Raw genomic sequence first — 21,671 nt, 5'->3', positions numbered from 1 at the left:
TGAGCGGAATTTCAAAGTGGCGTCGCCACCCGCATTTTTTTTTTTTTGCGCGTCTTCTCGCTTGCCAAACGCCTTCTCGCTGTAAGAGTGGTGTTTTCGGTATTACGAAATTGTAATTTACTAATACGCGAAAAGTCGCCTCTCTCTTTAGTGGCCTGTCTACAATTACTTTTCTCTGTCAGTGCCTTTTCGCTCTGCCCTGTTGATTGTTCCATAATGCTAAGATACGTCTGGCATTGTAATACCGTATCTTATCAAACTTAGGCATCCCCGTTAACTTTTACCACTGACAATGTATCGTAACGAATTTCAAGCTCACCGTTCTGAGACGGCGTACTTTTGGCGGATGAGCCGGCCGCTGGCTTCGGCGCTTCTTTCAAAGGAGACTTTGTAACCTGCGGGAAAGTAAGAAAGAAAAAAAAAAGAAGAAAAGAAGGCACTTATGGAAGCACAATGCTTTCGAAAGTTCATTCTGCGTGATGCTCTCATTTAAGGTTTGTTTATGTTTCATCAGTCTGCGTTTTATACCTTAACATAGGTAAACGTCGTTGTAAATGCATACATATTATCAGTTATTTAAAATAAAGACAAGTCCTCTTTTTCGAAACGTGGGTTTCGGTGACATTCAGCTGTTCAACGGTTTCGCGTAACTGGTTCACATACGTGTTGCTCGCTATTAATTTTGATATTAGAGAGTTTGAGAATTTGAGCCCCAAGGATCTTGGGGACCCAAGAAGCTTGCGAGCCGCCAGGGCGCATGCGCAGAACCCAAGCCACTCTTGGGCTCTTGCGATCGCGTTGTCACGAGACGCAAAAATTGAAAACTATAGCGTGGGGCCCCAAGGCGTCTTGGGTCACCAGCGAGAAGACACAGACGCAGCGCGGGCCACGGCGCAGTACGGCCCGCGTCTCGCATGATTTTAAATTTCGTCACGCGTGGCGCTCCGTGCGCTTGACCCAACGCAGCCTGCGTTGGCCCAATTCTCAAACTCTGCTGATCATCCGAACGCAAGAGCAGGCTGCCCAACGCAGCTTGGGGGCCCAGCGTCTCGGGTCCCCAATTCTCAAACTCTCTATTGTCCTAAGTACCGCAACCTCTCAGCAGACCGACGGTTCCGTTCCAAGTTCAATTTTATCGTTGTTATCATCGTATGTGCAGAATTGGAATGACCTATTACGTACAACATCAGAAGCATCCTGAAATAGGAAATTGTCAGGAAGATACACGTTGTCATTAATGCGTACGTATTCAGCAAGAATACACAGTACTAACAAAACATCACACAAAATACATTTTGGACTGAACAAATTATGATCAGTTTAAAAGCAATAAGTCATCCGTTAAAACACCGCTACACAAACACTATAAAAGTAAATATTTAGAAACAGAATTCTGTAGTCATTAACAAAAAGAAAATAATCACAGCATATCCACGGAGTGAATGATGATGAGTGGGCGAAGCTGCGGAGGTTCATCGGTAAACCGTGAATCTTCCGTGAATTCTGCCCAGTACATCATCACCGACGTGAGATCGGGCGCGTTTATACTAAAGGTTCGATGAGTTATGACGACTTGCAGCTCACTTTAATTTTACATGTACGCTGTGAATTTTCATTGTTTAGAAAACCATTGCTTTAGAAAACATCTGGCGTCTTTCGTTAAGCAGCTGGCGTCTTTTCGTTTTGCTTTAGAAACATCTGGCGTTCTTTCGTTTTGCTTTTAGAAAACATCTGGCGTCTTTCGTTGGTTTATTTCATCAATCAACGGCGTTTTAAACAAAATTTTTATTGTTCAATCACGCACAGGAGAAATCTCACCAGGCACTACCTTGGAGGTAAACAATGGCTGCTAATGGGAATGAGAGACAGAAGAAGTCGGCTTTTAGCTAACACTTACACTTCTACTTCTACTAACGTTTCCTACTGGAACATGCCAATGGCTGCTAATGGGGAATGAGAGACAGAAGAATTCGGCTTTTAGTTAACGCGCACGCTTCGAATTTTTTATTGTTAAACAACGCACAGGAAAAATCTCCCACCGGCACCACCTTGGAGGTCAAGATCTGGTACTAGCGTTACGACTGGTTACGCACTACTACGACTACGAGGGACGAACGGGTGCCGCCTTAAGGAGCTTCGCCCCTAAAATCGCACTTCGTTGCAGATCACCTACAACGACAAAATACAACTTTACAAAAAACAAAGCTCTTTAGCACACGACACTGGGGTGACAAGAATTATCAACCCATTTATTACCAACCAACTGGGTGGCATCGGCATCTCTGGCATAAAATTTTCGTAAAGCCAGAATTTCCCTGATGTGTACAATATGTACAATTCTCCATGTCACCAATGCAAGTTTTCCTGCAGGTGGATTTTATTCCACCACCACAAAATTCAACGAAGCCTTCACAGAAAGTGTTCCATTCCTTCATTTTTTTCTACCGCGGGTACAGCGCATTGTTCAGATGCATTCACTTTCTCCAAGCAGTAAGAAGTAATACATTTGAAATAATGTGTGTTTTTCGCATGTGAGGGCAATTCTAATGTGATGAAGAATAGCTGAATGAATTTTGTTGTGAATAGACAAGCGTTACTGTCAATATTTCCGCGCGTTAAAATCAATGGGTGTGTACCCCTGTGGTTAAGACTGCCGCCTCCGGAGCGTGGAGGCCCGATTTCAATTGCAAATAATAACCGTTGGGGTTTAACGTCCCAAAATCACGATATGATTATGGGGGACGCCGTAGTGGAGGGCTCCGGAAATTTTCGACCATTTGGGGTTCTATAACGTGCACGGGCCTCAAGCATTTTCGCCTCCATCGAAAACGCGGCCGCCACGGCCGGGATTCGATCCCGCGACCTTCGGGTCAACAGTCGAGCACCTTAACCCCCGTGGCAGGTGAAAATTTCTTCGTGAGGCCACGGGTTTCGATCCCGCGTACCGACGATCCGAAGGCGAGCGTCTTAACCACTCGGCTATCCAGGCACGCTGATTTCAAGTGCAGCCCCATATTTAATTTGTTTTATTTATATCTGGGAGTTTTTTTAGGTAAAATACAAGAAATACACAGCTTTGTTGTAAAGAAGTACGTGACTTGTTGATACAGTAATAAAAACAGTGAAAAATGTAAAGAAAAAGAATGTAGTAATTTATGGAAATGTATTCGTTAAAGCTGAAGAAATGGTTCTTGTAGCAATAATTGTTTCATGTTGTGTTAAATAGCTGTAAATAAACAAATTACCCAACGTTAGCAGGGATGCGGTTCTAAAGTGGAGTGCCATATTGAAACGAAGTGTAAACTCGTTATCAACTTACGGTATCAAATGAATAAGACGCGAGCGCCGTTGATAGATAGCTAGTGAATGAAGACTAAATGAGCCGCCAACTGACTCATTAATTTATGAAACAATTTAGAACGCTTCTTTTTATGTGGTTCCGTTCATAATGCACCGAACCACATAGGAAAGTTGAATAAACTGTACCCAAGTGAACAAACCAATACAGATAAAAAATCGGAGTGTTTTAGTACATGCGGTCTAAGACCTGAGAGAGGTATACTTCAAAAGGAAGCTGCATATGTACAAACAAATGGAGCAATTAAGCGTGTCTACAAGGGACTCACCTTTTTGGTCGAGTCGTGTCCTTCAAGTTCGTCCAGGATGTCCGCCATGTCGACAAAACCGTCAGCGTTCTCCATTGTTAGGCAGACGATGTTTATCCTATGTAAAAAGAGAAGGCGGAGCATGCTTAGAGAAGTAAATAAAAATAAACAATTTAAAAAAAACATGAAGCGACAAAATGCTGTGGCTCTGTAGGTTTGCGAAGGGTTCGGACACCCTGGAGACAGACGCTCTTAAGGCTAAGAGCGTTGCTGAGGCTAGCGAATACTGCGCGCAACAAACGCAATAAACAGAAGGAATAAAAATAGTCAAAGGTTTAGCCCGCGTGACGTGGTCTTGTTTTCCTGCTTCGTATTCGATCTTTTGCTGTTAGGCCAATCATGCGCTATTTCGAACGCTGTCTCATTGTGCCGTATGTTGAAGTTTCGAACCAACCAGAGGCACCGTAAAGATAGTTGCCCCATCAGCCAATGAGAGCTGAGAATCAAGAATTTCACAGTGGCGAGCGATTTGAACACGTGAAGTAGGCCGGTGTCCAGAACCGTGATATCGCGTTGAATACTGTAAAATAAGCACTGCTGCAGTTATTTCGTTTCTTGCAGTGTTCTCGCTTCGCACATGCGTACTGAGATCTTGAAAATGGCACATACACAGTATTACACACTCCGAAACCAAAGTACAAAGTCGACCACTCCAAGTACAATGTCGTGACTTCCGTTTGCCGCAGCGGTCGTATTAGGTGTGTCAGCACAATGCTGCGGGAGGCACGTTGCTCCACGCTACGTCTACTAAAGAGGGCAATACATCGCATAATACACCTACTAGCTCAATTAGTGATTGTTCTGCTGCCGTATTAGTTATCGAAGGCGAAAATCTCAGATGCCCCATCAAACGCGAAAATAGACCGTCGGCGTTGTCAACACCAGTGATGCAAAATATAATCATCACGTAACGACGTGACCATGTGACGTCATCACGACGTCACAGATCTCCTAAATTTGTGACGTCATCGTGATAACGTGACATCACACGATGACGTCCTCACGTGACATTGTCGCTTGGTCAAGAGTGGACCGATCCTGGAGGCGGTGCAAAACCACGTTATGTGCAGAACGCTTTCGGAGGGTGGCGGGAGCAGGATCCACACATCGACTGAGAATAAGAAGAAGACGGCTTTCGCCTTTGAGTCGTCTTAGTTGAATGCATAGGGGACCCTATGAGTTTTTTCATACCCAGGATTACATTAATCAAAGGGGTACTGAAACGAAAATTTTCAGTTGTCGTTGTTTTGCGTCAAATGAAAGGCCAAGCCCTCAAGAGCCTAGAAAAGGTAGTGCTAAGCGCGAGTGTACCCTGAAAAAAGTAATTATAGTATGCTTTCAAAAGCTATTTTCGGTTTGTACTGTACCCTGACGTCACAACACATTATGAGCTTCTCGTCACGTGCTCGCACAATATATAGTGACATTTCCGCGGACGCTCCGCACCGTGGCTCCGTTGGTGACGCACAAGCGGCCATTTTGAATGTTTTGGCGACGCACAAGCGGCCATCTTGGAAGTTTTGGTACCTGACGTCATCATAACTAGCCAGACTGGTGCGTGAAGTCACCAAAATTAGTACTGTAGCCTAGCTGACGTCAAGCTAGTGTCCATGTCGGTAGGAGGGAGCAACACGGAAAAATTGACTTTAATATCAAAATAAAATATCTCATCAGCATTTGCTGAGCTTCACACTTGCTCAGTGCCGTCTCTGCATACAGAATATTTGTATGGCAGAGTAAACGTGCCTTCGAAAAAAAGGTGTCAGTACCACTTTAAAGGGCCCCTGACAGCCGATTTCTTGTTTGTGACATTTATGTTGTAATAAGTATGTCTATGTCTTGTAATCACGGAATGACACCGTAAATCCTCCAACGTGATGTCTAATTAATCCTAGCAGCGTTAATTATGGTCATTTTTCGTGTAGGTTCAAAACGCGCGCCGAAAGAGGATAAGAAACTAGCGCCGCGCCGCGGCGGTCGCGCCTCGGGGCACGCGTGATGACGTGCGCTCAGTATTGGGTGACGTCAGCCACGCGCTTGTCGAACTGCCAGTTGGAGAACACACACACGGAGAGCTCACGCTGCCTGCCGACGCGCACCGAAGAAGGAGAAGATGGGAGGAGCGACATGTTTCGCAATATACTGTGCACCGCGCATATTTCTGTCTGTGACGTCGACAACACTTGCTTTACCTCTGCAACGTCACAAGGGGCCTACGTCTACGTCATACTAGTGGTTATGTTGATAGGAGTTCAAAATTCAGATGAGCACTCAGGCTTACTTTAAAACCAAATTAAAATATCTTAAAGGCAACGCTCGTGACTCATAATCGGTCAGAAGTGCCCCTGCATGCAGGACTATCAAACAACACTAGCATGTCGAGTTTCCAAATTCGGTGTCAGGGGTCCTTTAAGTGTACGCCTGCGGCGTGACTGCGTGATTTCTCCGTCATCTTCTTGGGACAGTGGACTGCCGGCTGAGTTGCACCGCACTGTTTGATTCTATTACTGGCACTCTCAGATACTCGATCTTTGTTTCTGCGCGTCAAGGCGATATGGCGACGCCCGTAACACGAGGACTTCGCCGCCCCACGATTGCTCGGCGGCAGACACGGCTATACGAGTGCGTGCACCTGTGTACCGATGCGCACGCATTGTGTCTCGGTGCCGCAGTCGGAAGCCGAGAAGAAGGTAAAAACAATAGCCCAAAGGAAACGGAAGGCATGACGAGAACACGTAGGACAGTCTGCTATATACATGCTGTTGTGCTCTCGTCTCTTTTGAACATTTTTCAAAATGCAAGTGCAATTCGGGAACACGTAACGTGGTGTCACGTGATGTGTTGTAGCCGCGGCAGCTCATTGTAGAAGTGCGCGGGCATATTTTTTTTAATCTCTAGTGCCGGTGGGAGGCGGCGGGGAGGGGGGCTGTACGTTGCGAAGTCGCACTTTCTGTACGAAGTTCTGTACAAGCAGTGGCGGATCCAAAGGTGGTGACGGGGGGGGGGGGGAGGCGGTAAGGGCGGTCGCCTCCCACCGGCCTTATATATACGTGCGGTCCGAGTCATTCGTCTGGTGGCCTGTCTGACAAATGACAGAAGTGAGTGGGTTCACTGTTTGCAAAACAGGGTATAAGCACTTCACCCCCCCCCCCCTCCCCCACCCAATATATACTTCGAGCACGGTGTTAGAATGTTCTAACGCCGTGACTTCGAGTAACCGCCCCCTTTGAAATGAGCGTTTGGATCCGCCACTGGGTACTGTCATTGACTTAAATGAACACGTTGTCCTTACAAAAAAAATGTTAAAGTCTGTGAGAAATTTCGTATATGGACACACAATATGTTACGAGCTCCAAATTCCGTCTTTACTTTCATCTTTAACTTTACAAATGATCCCGAATTCTTTAAAATTTGTCCTGGTTATAAGACCTCAACCTCATTGAGCGTACGCAGGGTGGCGCTTCCTTTAAACGCTACAAGAAATTTTGGGGGATTGGTGTTCTTTATGCGAGATTAATTAAAACCTGAAAAAAGGACAGAAAAAAAAGACGTGGAGAGTGCCTGTAGAGCATTACATCTAAGCGGCAAACAGCTGCGCAAAGGTTGCCGAATGAACGGGAAAACTGTCACGAAAAAAAAAAAATGTTAATAAGTAAATAAAGATGATGCGCTTTTGAGAAAAGAGAAGGAAATTCGGTGGAACAGAAAGAAATAACAGATAACAGGGCCGCCTGCAACTCGACGGTATATACTTAACAAGAAGAACAACAAAATATGTGTCGCTTTGCCACATGAATAATTAAAATGATAAAACAATGAAATAAAGAAAAAAGTGATATAGTTAATAAAATAACATCTCTTTGAACAATTCACTCGGCCATTTATCCGAGGAACACATTCCTTCCGTGGAGCATTATTACAACTAAGTAAGTATTTACGAAGTATTTCGAGCTGCAACGTTTCGCGAGTCAGCTCGGTCATCAAAGAAGCGGGCGTATTTTAGCGTACTTTCGGTTTCGTATCGTTGTTTTCGCCTCCGCGAAAAATAGCTCAACGACGTATTGAGCAACGGGCCAGCTGGTCGTGCAGCTGGGAGTGGGCGAGCGACCCCGGAAACCGAAACCACGGCAGCAGGAGTCAGAGACCATGAGCCAAAAAAAAAAAAAAACCATAACAAGAGCACAGAAAAAAAGCACAGCAAGAGCAAAACTTGGCAAAATCGGTCATCGCTCACTCGTGCCCCTTAAAGAAGAAGAAGAAGAAGAAGAAGAAAAACGGCGGATGAACGTAGCTTAGCCAGACCGCATCATGCATTGTGTGCACGTTATTCGAAAACAGAACGATGAAAAAGGCCTTAAAGAAACTTGTCCCTAGAAAAGGATGAAAAATATAAGCGAAGTTAGCCTGTGTTTTAAAACATATCCGCTAACATTGATGCGGTTATTTGGGAAAAGTTCACGAGCTCCTGCCTCGCCCCTGCCCTATCGGGAACACTGGGGCAAGCGACGCTTTGTGTTTGCGTGCCTGACCTATTACGTTTCTATCTATCTATCTATCTATCTATCTATCTATCTATCTATCTATCTATCTATCTATCTATCTATCTATCTATCTATCTATCTATCTATCTATCTATCTATCTATCTATCTATCTATCTATCTATCTATCTATCTATCTATCTATCTATCTATCGCATTGCGTAATGCTCCCTCCGAACTGTTACCTTCCTCCATGCCAGGAATTGGACCTTCAGCCACGTGCTTAGCAGCGCAACACTTCGGTTGCTACAGGCAACAACGACGGTCACGCGTTCATATCCAGGCAACAATGAAATGTGGCAACGTGAAATGACAGGTGACTTGGATAAAAGATCAGATTGCCGTATCAGAAAACGGCTGATCGCCGAGAGGCCCGCGATCAAGAGAGCATCATTCATTGGAAAACGGTGCGTACGAAAGCGCACGTGACCGCCACACCTTAGAGGGCCGCTGTTCTCTATGCTCGTCGGTGCCGGGTTTTTTGCGTACGACGCCGCCACCGAAATCTGTGCGTTACAACATGCTTCGCTTAAAAAATGTCACTCTGTACAGACGAAACTGGGAAAACCAAGTGTGTGTTGCTGGTAGCTTACTAGAGAAGCCTTCAGTATTTGTGTGTTCTGTGAGCAACAAAGTTTGTACAAACGTTCCTTTACATTATTGCGCAGGTAATATCCTTATTTTAAAGAGCAAGTTGGCAGGCAGACTTTTTGAAGTAACAACGGATAGAAGCATGACGTCAACACCCCCCCCCCCCCCACCGGCCCCCAAACACCCTGCGCACACGCGAAAACGAAACTATGCACATTGTCTCAGCTTACTCATCCAAGGTCCTCGACAGTGTCGTCACGCAAAGAAAATCAAGTCACAGCTGTTGCTAACTCAACTAAAACGAAACTATGCCAGTCGATGACCGAACGCACTCGCCAATGCGTTCGGAGCTCCTACCCACAGCCGCTCAACGAAAAAAAAATAAATAAAAGGTTCAGCGGCCTTGTTTGAGTCAACGCGCCTAATTTCTCTAGGCGCGGACGCGCCGCCGGCAATGCTACAGTGCGTTGAACCCCGACGCGCGGATGCGCGCGATGCGTCATCCGACGTATATCTCTGGCAAACTGCGAGCAGACTCTCCGAAACGCGATAATAAAAAACCCGGCTGCCTTGAATTCAGGGTTGTTTGCCCCTACACACGGCATAGCTTGACGAAGTAAAGGCAGCTCGCGAATAACTTGAAGCAGCGTGAAAAAACGAGGACAAAGAAGGAAAACACGCAACAGGACCAGCGCTTGTCCTGTTGTGTGTGTTTTTTCGCGCTGCTTCAAGATATTTGCAAGATGGACCGACTAGCGCAAACCTACAAATTGTTTCAACGTATTTTTTTCGAAGACCTTGCAATTATTATTGTGTTGCATTTGTCAAAATGGCTGACTGGGCTAGTTGGTGATTCATTCTGCTTGCTTGAATGCGAGCGCTTAACGTAGACAAGGACGTAAAGAAATAACACACGGACAGGCGCTTTGCGTTTTTTCTGTGCGCTTTATTTGATATTTTATGCTATTTCTTTACTGAGATGAACACTCCCATAATGCTTGCTATGTATATGTGCGCTTAAGGTCTGCGTGCTATGTGAAATAAATAAATAAATAAATAAATAAATAAATAAATAAATAAATAAATAAATAAATAAATAAATAAATACGGTTTCTTGGGGAAAATTTTAGAAGTAGTTTGAAAGTGTTCTCGTCGTGTTCCTTTCTTTTTTTGCTTTTGTATCCTTATTAATGGCGCTGCAGGAGTGAATTTGTTTTGGAGTGAAATAATTCCATGCGAGCATTCGAACTTGCGTAGATGCCGATAACTATTGTTGGCTTGCTAACGAATAAACAGAGCGTAAACCAGTCGAGGATATACGCATGCCGTGAAACAAAAACAGGAGAACTATGGTGCTGCCCTTTCGAGTCTTATTTTTCTGTTTTCGTCCTAAGTTCGCGCCGATCGATAACTTCGTTGAACAATATGAACCGAGAACGGAAATCTGGGCGAGTTTGTAAGAATTCATCATAGAGCAGGTAGCGCGAAAGTTATGGGGACGCAAGAGAGCAACATAAACACGAGACGAGCACTGAACTTCCGGCAGACATGGCGTCTCGTGTTTATGTTGCTTTCTTGTGTCCCCGTAATTTTTGCGCTACCTGCTGTATGATGAATATGAACCGACTAATCCGGCTGCTCGTGTCTTTAGGCCATACATTGAGCTTCTTCACAGTATTTCATACCTTTTGGCTCAATTTTGTTGACCCTGAATACCCAGGTTATATCGTAATGAACAAAACAGAATAGAAGAATGTTTTTCTGTTTCTATCCTCTCGGTGTTCAACGATGTTTACGCTGTGCATTCTTTCGCGATTACGAACCGAAGTGCTCGGCAAAACGCACAGGAATACATTGCCTTCACTCAGTGATTGTAAGCTACCCTTCCTACAGGCCATATCTCCCCCTGGCCACTTATTTCTGAAAAGCACGTGTACTATGTCAGCACTAAGCGTTGACCCTATCAAGATTTCGCGCTTGTCGGCCACACGCCGTTACCTCCGTTTGCGCAGTCGCAAACACAGACAATGAAGTGAAATCAGTTGATCGCGCACGACAGTCATGCGAGGCAATGAAGAACGGATGGGCGGCTGCATGGCAAAGGGAGACAATTCGCATCTGATATTTCGTGTATATGGATCAATCGAGAGTATGTACTATCATCATCATCATCATCATCATCATCATCAGCCTGTCTACGCCCACTGCAGGGCAAAGGCCTCTCCCATGTTCCGCCAATCAACCCGGTCCTGTGCTTTCTGCTGCCACGTTATACCTACAAACTTCTTAATCTCATCTACCCACCTACTTTTCTGTCTCCCCATTACGCGTTTGCCATCTCTTGGAATCCAGTCAGTTACCCTTAATGACCACCGGTTATCCTGCCGACGTGCTACGTGCCCGGCCCATATCCATTTCTTCTTCTTCCCTTCCCACGATTTCAACTATGATGTCCTTAACCCCATGGCGGGAGAGGGTTTGTTCCCTGACGGGCCACTCTGCAAATTCTCTTGGGCCTGTCTCTTAAGTTACACCTATCATTACAAAGGGTTGAGCCATAATTTTCCATCGCTCGCTGCGTCAACAAAGTCCTCAATACCTTAACGGGTGGCTTGAACCCTCTTTCCGCAGTAAGTACTGACGAATATATGGACTATATAGGTGCTTCCCAACTCGCAAAATATATGTACTATATGGCACATTGTGTACCTTGCTATATACTTGTATATATAGCCCCAAGAGAGCCTACAACGGGCTCTAGAAACGCAGCTCTTCCAGCTATATCGATGTGACTGTGCTGCGGTTATATAGCGCAGGCCTGGCGTTTTTTTTTTTTTTTTTTCCAAATGAATATACCTTATATATAGGGCCCCTCACCATCCCGCGTTCAAAGACGAGGGAGTGGTTTCCTCCTCGCCTTCGCTACTATAGAACTATATATGTACTATATATAGACGTAACGGGAATCACTGTTCTGCGTCACGAAGTGAGCCATAAAGACGAGAAACGCCAGGAGAGAATGTTGCGCTCGTTTTTTGCAATTGTCAGAGGCTGGTGAGGGGCCCTTTAAGGATACGTTGTTACCTAAGTGTGCCTCCGGCTACATCTCTTCTCTTGCGAGATAGTTGTCGTAATGTTGTCAACAATCACACGGCTATATAGACAAATAAACGCATGAATGGGCGTTTACATAATTAGTCTCAATATACTACAACGTGAATGTTCGGGTAACATGAGAGTTTCACACAGCATAAATGTTCGCGCAGCCGAAATCTCCACACGTAACAGAAGAGTTCACCTAGACGTCCACACAATAGAAACATGGGCACTTGCAAATCGTCTCCTCATCGCTGCACTCTAGAACAGTATGTGTACGCAGTAAGAATTGCGGAATAAAAATGGTCTTTCATCGGTTCATATTACCGGGCGTATGAAGAGAAAAATGCAGAACGATACCTGTAGAGTTCGCCGTCTCTGACATTTCAAGTATGTAAAGCAAGTGCATCGCAAGGTGAGCCTGACTTCGAACCAAATTACATTTACACGTCGTTGCCAACGAAGATGAGTCCCATTCTAACACAGAAAGACAAAATCGCCAGGCCTGCGCGGAACACGTAGCACAGTCACAACAAAAGCTGGAACACGCAGCCTTTCTAGAGCCCGTTGTAAACTCTCTTGGGGCACCCCATACAAGTACTTTGCGAGGTATACCCACTACGCCATAAATGATCATATTTTTTTGTGAAGAGAACCACCCACTATGCCATTGTACGCAGAAGCGTGGTGCCCTTTACAAATCTTTAATTAAGGTATGTTGCTACCCTTGAAAACGACGTTTTTTTTTTTTTCGGAAAAAGCGAATTTCACTTTTTGATATTTGAAGAATCTACAGACATTCAGAATTGTGTTGCAGCAAAAATGACGTCTCTATGTGCTTTTGTTCGAGAGTTATGTTGGTTTTTACAACTACCCGGTAGACTACCCTGAAACGGAAACTGAATACAAACTTATGTTTGGGCTCAAATACGCAGGATACATGCTGATTAGTTTGTGATGAAGTATGCTAAAATTTAATAGGATTGAGCAATGGTAATCGCGACTATTTTTCATTCAAATTGCGCAAATTACCACGTGCGCGCACGCGAAGTGACATCGTGTTTACCATGCACCGACGTGTTCTACTACCATTGTGAAGGCTATTTCGTCCTCAGTTCAGTGTCCAAGATTGTTGTCTTACAGAATATAAAAAGATAGGGCTAAGTTCCAAGTGAAACAAAGGCCGAAACGCAAAGTGTGAAAAAGTTGGTGCGCCTAAACCGAGTGAAAGCTCTGGGCACAGGATGATACAAGCACAGGGAAGGTTTTCACAAAGACATCCTGAACAAACTGAAGCCTGTGTATGCTGACCTCTCTTCAGACGATATGTTTTGACGGAATGTGTCTGCGGAAAAAAACCAAAACGTGAATGAATGCTTCAATGGGATGCTCTGGCAGCGTGCCCCTAAAGATGCTTATGTAGGCCCGCACACTGTTTTGCTTTGACTACCACATTGTATACGTCAGTTCAACAATCGAAGTAGTGGCACGCTGGATGTCTCGAGGCAGGCGTGTGTCGATCCTGGCAACTACACTTAGCTTGCCTGAGCAGGGACCGAACTCGCTTGAAGAACGCCTGCCACCAGTCAATGGCTGACGAAAAACAAGCCCGAAAAAATCTATAGGAGCTGCTAAGCAATCTCACGGTCAGCAAGTGGCAGCTAGAAAAGGTCTCAGCCGTGAGCCTGGCGGATTTTAGTGTCCCACAACCTTCCAATGACGTGTAAAACACGTTTAGAAAACTTCTTTCTTGTTTTTCTCAAAACTTCAATTTCAGTTCTTTTTTGTTGCGCGAAAAGTCATAACTTTTGAATGAGCCAATGTTTTTCGATGAAACTTCCCGTGCTTCTTTATGGAACATTTTCTCTGTGCAATGAACTAAGATAATTGAAAACCACGAGTATCTTTTGATGTTATAAGGTTTCGACTGAAATGCAACCACCTGAAATTATACAATTTTTTGGTTTTCAGCTATATATACTATACTTTAATACTGACGACAGCGCAAAGATTCTAGTTTATTGCACAGTCTGCATGTACAGCTACATTGCTGCCAATCCATTTTTGTTTTGTATCACAGGATCGGTACCTGTGACTCTTCGCGTGATGGGCATATTTTGGGTAATTTCAGTAATTGAATTGTGATTAGTTACACTTTTTCTGCCTAACATATACTTGAAATATCTTTTTAAACAGCCCTTTTTAAGGCAGACACAAAGCAATCAGTTTAGGACCAAAATTTAAAAAGATTTCCAAAATGGTGGCAACATACCTAAGGCATTACGTGTACTTTCTTTGTGCTGTGGCTGATGACGATGTAAAATTATGGCTGAGCCCTTTGTAATGGGTTGGAAGCACTCAAGGACCCACTCGTTGCGCAATTAGCATTATGTGACGCCTGGTTATTTTACTCTTCTACCAGGCTATATTACATCCGATCCTGGATATTTTTTCTCATTTCATTTTTTCTTATTTCGCGGGATAGTGGTTACGGACACCTGCGGCGGCGGCGGCGGCAAACAACTACGGTGCCAAAATCGGCTGTTGTGATGCACAACAGCTTTCGCTGTAAAAAGTTATCTGTTTGTGAAATACACATTTGCCGGTGCTTTAAAGAACTGGCAAAACTCGTGGGGGGCAGTTTATTTTCTGCATTAGGCCTCCATATAACCCGCCACCATATAACCCGTCCGGAGCCCTCCACTACGGCGTCTCTCATAAATTATCACATCGTGGTTGTGGGCGTAAAAACACAGCAATTATTATTTTATTAAATGTAGTCTATTTTCGTCAAGTAACCTAGTTTAACTATGCATTCTTAGTCAAGTAACTGCGACGAGGAAACAATAGTCGCTGAAAAAATTGCTAGGAAACGCTGAGAATTCCTAAGAGTTCAGCTGTAAAAGGTACCCGCATACTGGCTTGGCATGATCATATAAGTGAAACTGCAACGATGATATTACCAAAGAAAACACCATACCGATCACTGTCGTTATTTTTGTTTAGGCTTAAAAAGAGACCTGGTGGAAAGGGCCATTAGGGTCCTTTCCAGCATACCTCTTTCATTTGGATCTGTTAATATTTCATTTTCCTGCGTCAACATATTCTCAGCTGGTAACACTCGTCACTGAGCTTATGTCTCTTGGAAGTGCTTCACTGGAGTGAGTATATCGTCGCGGGAATAGCAGCATGCCCATTCTTATATTTCGGCTCAGATGATAGAGAAACTAACTAAACATTGATAAATAAGAGCCCCTCTAACGGCAGCGTCAGCTTCTTTTATCGAAGCCGTCCACTGTGTCTACAAACCCTTACGATGCTTCTGCATGCGTTGATAACGCTGAACGTCCGGCAACAGTACCATCAAGGCAGATACTGTGTTATCTGATGCATGCGCTGAGTTCGCATACACCAAAGTCTGAATATGTCGGAGAGGTTTGAGAGCGGTGTCGAATAGAGACGTCAATCCATGCACTTACTGCGTGCGGACTTGTGGCGTTTTTTTTGTTTTCTTTTTTCTAAAAAAGCCAAATCCAGAAACAGAAACTGAGCTAAATTTCACGGGAGCATAAATCGTGCCTAAGTGTCTTTCACTTTTAAAACAATTGTAATCAAAATGGGGCAATTCCTGATTGTATACGTGAACTCAAAAAGGCAGTTTCGAGTAAAAAAAAAAAATGAGCCAAATCCTGCAGGTGTTTGAATCAAACTGAGCCAGTTGCATTAAACCAGAACTGCATCAACAATCGTGACCAAAACAACGAACATGGCCGCATCCAATATCTTTAATTTGTGTTCTAGTTTCTTTGCTATCGTGCTCTCGTTCAACAATTAGTTTTTCTTGGGCGAGTTGGTACTTACTGAAGAACATGATGTTGTAAGGCAAGACTATAGAATAGAAAGAGTAATTAAGAGGCCGACTTTCCTACTTCTTTCTGCCTCTTAGTGTTTCTTTTCGAGTATTACGCTGCAGTATCATGTCCTTGTTTCGCTCCAAGGCGGTATACTTGAAATTAAAGACGACTGAAATTAAGATATTGGGCACCGAACTATTCCTTGAAGAAGAGGCGATCCGAAATGGAGCGGCATAAAACGAGCGTAGAAGAAGAAGAGCTTAAGCATTTTTTGAAGGCCTTCAATAGATACATGCCAAGAACAAGAGAACGCTGCCGATAGACTATAGAATGGTGCGCCTTTTGCCTGGAAGGACGACTCGCTCTACAAGTCAAGTCATCGCCATTACTACGCCCATGCAACAGATGATGATGTTAATTTTGTCGCAAAATATTGCTATATCCTTCATTTTTGTGATTTAGACTTCTTTTTACGAGGTAATTCAGGCCCACATGAAATGTCCCAATCTATAAGAGCCAAATCCAAATTTTACTTCTGAATACCGACGGTAGTGAGCTATATAGATTTTAGCCACGATATAGATTTGAAGTATTTTGGTGACGTGAGCACACTGGCAAAAAAATGCTGGAGCAGGCCCCACCATATTATGTCAGTATAGCGAAAAACGGCGTTCTTCTCAGTTTCAGTTTAAAGTGGACTTGGCTCTTCTAGGAAAAAAAAAAAACGCCACGCTTGGTTTATGTTCAACACACGCTTGGATTAAGCGCTGTAGTGTCTAAGTAATGTGAGGCAGCAAAATCTGGTTAGGCTTAGCGTGGCGGCGCATAAAAGACAGGTGCTCCGGCGCGCGCTCCAGCCAAGCCCCACCGCAGGGAGCAGCGCATGTCTTGATGGCCTTTTCCGCAACTATTTTCACAAGGGCATAATGAAAACGCACTGCTCGCGCGCTCCATCTTCGCGTTCATTACAAAGAATTCACGCTGTAGGTTATAGTCGGCTGTTATCACGCACGCGCACCTGTCAGCTTCACATACGAGCTATCAGTGATTGCAATCTAGTAAGGAAATTTTTATTGAATGATATGACTCACACGAGATATTTTTGTCAGAACTTCTTTTGAAAAATTTTGTGGAGGGGTGGGGGGTCGAGGCACGCCTCTGTTCAATGAATATTGAGCTGCTGTATGAACGCTATGCGTTGAAGTATCTGTGAGTAGAAGTGAGTATGAGCCGTTATAAGGCTGATAGTAATGCTGAAGTTGAGTAGTCATCACCATAAGTCGGCAAAAAAAAGGGGGGGGGGGAGCTTACTGAGGCTCACTCAAGAAATATATTTTGTGCTTATAGGGCTCACTCGGACTCAGACTCTCCAAAATTTTCCTCAGCCGGACTCACTCGGAGTCAGCCTTACTAAAATTTGTCTCAACCGAACTCACTCGGACTCGAAACTCACCAAAATATTACTCATCCGGACTCACTCAGATTCACGGCTCGATCAGAGTCTGAGTGAGTCTAAGTTTGCCGACCTATATGGCCTGTACTGACAACTTCGATGCCACTTTGACCCACTTTCACAAGACAGACAATGATATTGCATATAACGAAGCAGAAAACTGGGCGAGTTGGTATGTATTCATCGTTACCGGAGAACGCGCACCGACGACGGTGCCTGTTCTCTCTTTGTGTCCGTCGTCAGTGCGCGCTCTCCGGTAACGAAGGATATTGTTCAATGTTATCTTCAGCATATAGGCAACCACGCCGCTTGTCGTCGGGCATAATATATATTAACTATATAATATAGTTATATGCAAGATGCGGAGTAGGCGAGGATGCATTGGCCCTTAACTCTCTCTCGCTCTCTCTTCGTAGGCTCTTTCCTGCGCATGATGTATATGAAAACCTCTGCAGTTAAGAAAACATCGTCGCAGCATTTATAAATGGCCTCGACAGCGAGACGTGCTGGCATGGGGTTGCACACATTGCATGCTACAACACAACGCCACCGTGCTTATTAGCAGTTCACAAACGTCTTCATCGGAAGTCACGCGGGCGATAAAAGCGATTTCCGCTGACATGCAATTCCTTGGCTGAAGTATGGCCTTTACCCGCTGTTGCATGCACGCTGTATGTCTCGTTTTCCCTGGAGTACTGGAGTTCGCGAGGAAAAACAGGACGTGTCACGCATGCGACAACCGATGCTGTTACCCAGAGTTTTTTTTTTGTGTTTGCATCCAGAACTATCACCCCCCTCACTTTCCTAATTCACTGTAATAAAGGCTGGTCCACCGGCCGCAACGTTAGTAAACGCATTGCTTTGTTTTCTTAACGTGTGTATATATATATATATATATATATGCATGGAAGAACTGGCTCATCCTGTGCCTATGGATTATGCGTGGTTCTTCCTGTCTGCATCCTTGCATAATGCACCGTGTTATGCAAGGATGCATAATGCGCCGCAACGCAATGCAACGCATTATGCATAGGTTTCCGAGTGTTCCTCCAAGTGACGTCTCGCCTTGAGTGCAGGAGCGAGGGACACAAGCTATAGCGTGGCACCCCCGTTTTCTTTTTCTTGCCTAGCAGAATCTAATCTTGTGACTGCTATCTAGGACCCCCCCCCCCCTCTTCGTCCTTAAGTATCTTTCGTTTTCTTATTAGGCCAACTTTGCCTTGAGAGATCCTGCTCGACTTTTACGAGCAGTTACATCTCGGCAGCCACTGCATGGGCTTGGAGGCGATGTGGATTAGAATTTATTCGGCTGAATTGTATTCGCGATGTTACGAAACACCGCGATGTTCTTATCGTTTGTTCATGCTGGAATATGCCTCCCCCCACCCCACCACTAATGCAGAACCCTGAGCACGCCCTATTACTACATACGATATACTATATTTTCTCGCAGATAACGCACCCCTGCATATTATCCGCACCCCTAACTTACTCAACAAAAAGAGAAAAAAGCAACATGTATATAACCAGCACCCCCACTTTCTAAGCACATTTCCCCGTTTTTTTTTTTTTGTGAGGGCTATATGCTAGAGAATACGGTATATGTGCTTAACTTCCTGTCTGGCGGGTAACTGTGGCGACTGATAACGCATAATTAATCAACAGCAGGAAGCGAACGCGTACAAAGGCTGTCTGAACCAAGGTTACTTTGTTCTGAACGGCATACGTCATTTTTAACTCGTACAGATAAGGCGACTGGATTTAGCGCCCTATCTCCGTGCTTCCGTTATTTCCGTCGGCTGATTTCCTTTCCCGCCAGCAGCAGATTGTACGGCGGGAAAAGCGGATGTAACAACAGAAAGCCCACTCGCTCCCTTCAACGTTTCTCTAGAGGCCACATCACACTCGCGAATATTTCTACAGTGACGACTTGATAGAACTTATACGTAAGTGGTATATAGGAGACAATGTCTTCTTTGGAAGTTACAGGGGGGGGGGGGGCTAGTTGGTAAGACACAGAAAACATAAAACTGCGCCTACATACAGAACACAGGTGCCGTCCACTTCTTTTTTTATTGTGTCCTGCATGTAGGCGCAGTTTTATGTTTTCTATGTCTTCTTTGGTCTCTTCCATCCAGAGGCGTAGTTAGAATTTTTTTTCGAGGGAGGGGGGGGGGGGGAGGGTGAACGCCCACCCTCAGGCTATGTCATTTCTTCCGTCCACATTTTTGTAACGGGTACTATATGTATTTTCGACGAAAGCCAAACAACCGTATTTCCTTTCATACATCTAGCACTGTGTCGCACTGGCCCAAGCTTGTTTTTAATTCTACGGGGAGAATTGCGTCTGGGCACTGCGGGGATCTTTTAGTCAACGTTCGTGTCCATAGATGGACTGGAGAAACTAGGTTGATCACCAGATGAAAGCAAACAGGGCGACCGACGTGAAAACGACTCAGTTCCGAACTTTCGACTTGTCGCGCGAAAGACCCGGCTTCTTCGTAGTTGTCCAACACCCGACGCCCCAGCGCATGCAGAGATAACGAGTACGACGTACGACGGAGTCGGAGAGCTCGCCTAGCGAAACTACGCGAAACAAAAGGGCACGATGAACATTAGTCGAGGAGTCGTCGATGAAAAAGAAACACGAGTACAGTACTTACCCTTGTGGTTAGTGACACCGAGGGCCCGAAGCGAAGGCGCGATCTTGTACTCGTCGTGTGACTCAAGAATGCCGTAGCGGTCTGCTCTCGTTGGCGACGGCGCGGGCTGTGCAGACGACGCCGTGCAAGCCAATGAGGTTGTTGCTGCCGGCGCGCCAGCCCCGAGCGACCTCGACAACTCGTTGGAAAGGGAGTGATTGGGGAGAGTATGTGGAGAGGATAATGCCAGCTGCTCAAAGGCTCAAAGTCAGGTGGCCGGAGGAGAGTGTGACGGGAGTAGTTTGGCTTTTGGCGGCGTTGCGAGCAGCAGGGGAGTCAAAGCTCACTTTACACCCTCCTTAAGGGTGCTTTACAAACGTTTGACTCTCTTGTCGGATTCCGTCACTGTGCAGGAGGAGGGAACGAGCGAGGCGAGGAAGTTACTTTTTTCCGAGGAGGAGCTTCCTACTCTCGCGGTAGTGAGTCTGCGCTCTCTAAAAAAATGCTCTTTCTTGTGCTGTTTATCGTGGGACCGGAATACAGGCGCGCTGCCCTCCGGCATCAGATCTTTCAAGCTCGGACTCTCCGACCGCTTTGTTATCTTTCGTAGCGTCCACTTTAGAAACTCGGCTCACTGTTGGTTTCTCTTTAGTGCATTGAGAAATTCAGGAGGAGAGGCAGGGGTGTGACAGATGAGGGGGGGAGGGGGGAGGGGGCTTTGATGTCACTTGTTTGTTTTTTTTTGTTTTATATTTCTCGGGCACCCTCAGTAAGCAGAAAAAAAGGCAACGCTTAACAGATAGGAAGTTAGAAACTGTCTAATCGGACTTTTTGGAGACCGATATATAACTTTCTCATTGAAACTTCTTGCCCACTTTCGTTGCTTTGGAAGTTAATTAATCTGGCATAATTAAACGGCATGTATTAGTCAGCAACAAGCATTTGGTCGTATCGGCCTATTTTTAAACTATGGGTAGAGAGTTAGGTGGGCCACCCTGTATGCACATCTGGGTAGCCGAAATGGCGAGAATACCACCGGTCTTAATGGTAGCCGTATCGATAGTTACGTTCACTGGCGTAGCCAGGGGTAGGAGTGGGGAGGGGGGGGGGGGTTAAAAACTGCCCGAAAATTTTCAATTTTGCACGTGTATATATACACGCACGCATACAAACGCACACATGAACATACGTAAAGAATGGTTAAATCCCCCCCCCACCCACCCTCCCGCCTTTCCGAAAAAAAAAAATCCTGGCTACGCTGGTCCTGGTTCTAGTCCCGAAATTGTTTTTCAGCGGATTTGAATTCACTACAACTATAAACCAGCCTTACTTATCGTTCATCTTCACGGATTCGCGCGAGCACACGGAGACAAAGAAGAGATACACAAACTTAGTCTCCGTGTGCTCGCGCGAATCCGTGAAGCTGAATGTGTTCCAACTAGGCCGACGTCGTATTGCTTACTTATCGTTCCGATATCTCTGCGTTAATGCGAATAATTAGTGGGTCGTTGCTTGGAACATGCTAATTCTATCTCTGCTTTGACACGGCAACTTATATGTCTCAATTGGATATGACCTTAAAGGGGTACTGACACGAATATTTTCAGTTGTCGTTTTTTTGTGTCAAATGAAAGTTCAAGCCCTCAAGCGCCTAGAAAAGGTAGTGATAAGCGCGAGTGCGCCCTGAAAAAGTAATTACAGTATGTTTTTAAAAGCTAGTTTCGGTTCCTACTGTACCCTGACGTCACAACACGGTATGAGCTTCTCGTCACGTGCTCGCACAATATATAGTGACGTTTCCACGCACAAGCGGACATTTTGGAAGTTTTGA

The 21,671-nt window shown here is 45.0% G+C and overlaps 1 protein-coding gene across 1 annotated transcript; it reads right to left on the bottom strand.

Annotated features, from left to right (window-relative positions):
- Positions 1–319: 319 nt before the first annotated feature.
- On the bottom strand, positions 320–20,020 carry LOC119372034 (uncharacterized; the record flags this gene model as incomplete). Its single annotated transcript, XM_049419934.1, is given in 3 exon segments — positions 320–395; positions 3,627–3,723; positions 19,862–20,020. Coding segments are annotated over 2 exon segments (151 nt in total), but the record flags the coding sequence as incomplete, so codon positions are not given.
- Between the last annotated feature and the right edge of the window lie 1,651 nt (positions 20,021–21,671).

The sequence above is a fragment of the Rhipicephalus sanguineus genome, chromosome 10, assembly GCF_013339695.2.
Source record: "Rhipicephalus sanguineus isolate Rsan-2018 chromosome 10, BIME_Rsan_1.4, whole genome shotgun sequence".
Taxonomy (NCBI): Eukaryota; Metazoa; Arthropoda; class Arachnida; order Ixodida; family Ixodidae; genus Rhipicephalus; species Rhipicephalus sanguineus.
This window is presented reverse-complemented; position numbering and strand designations above follow the sequence as displayed.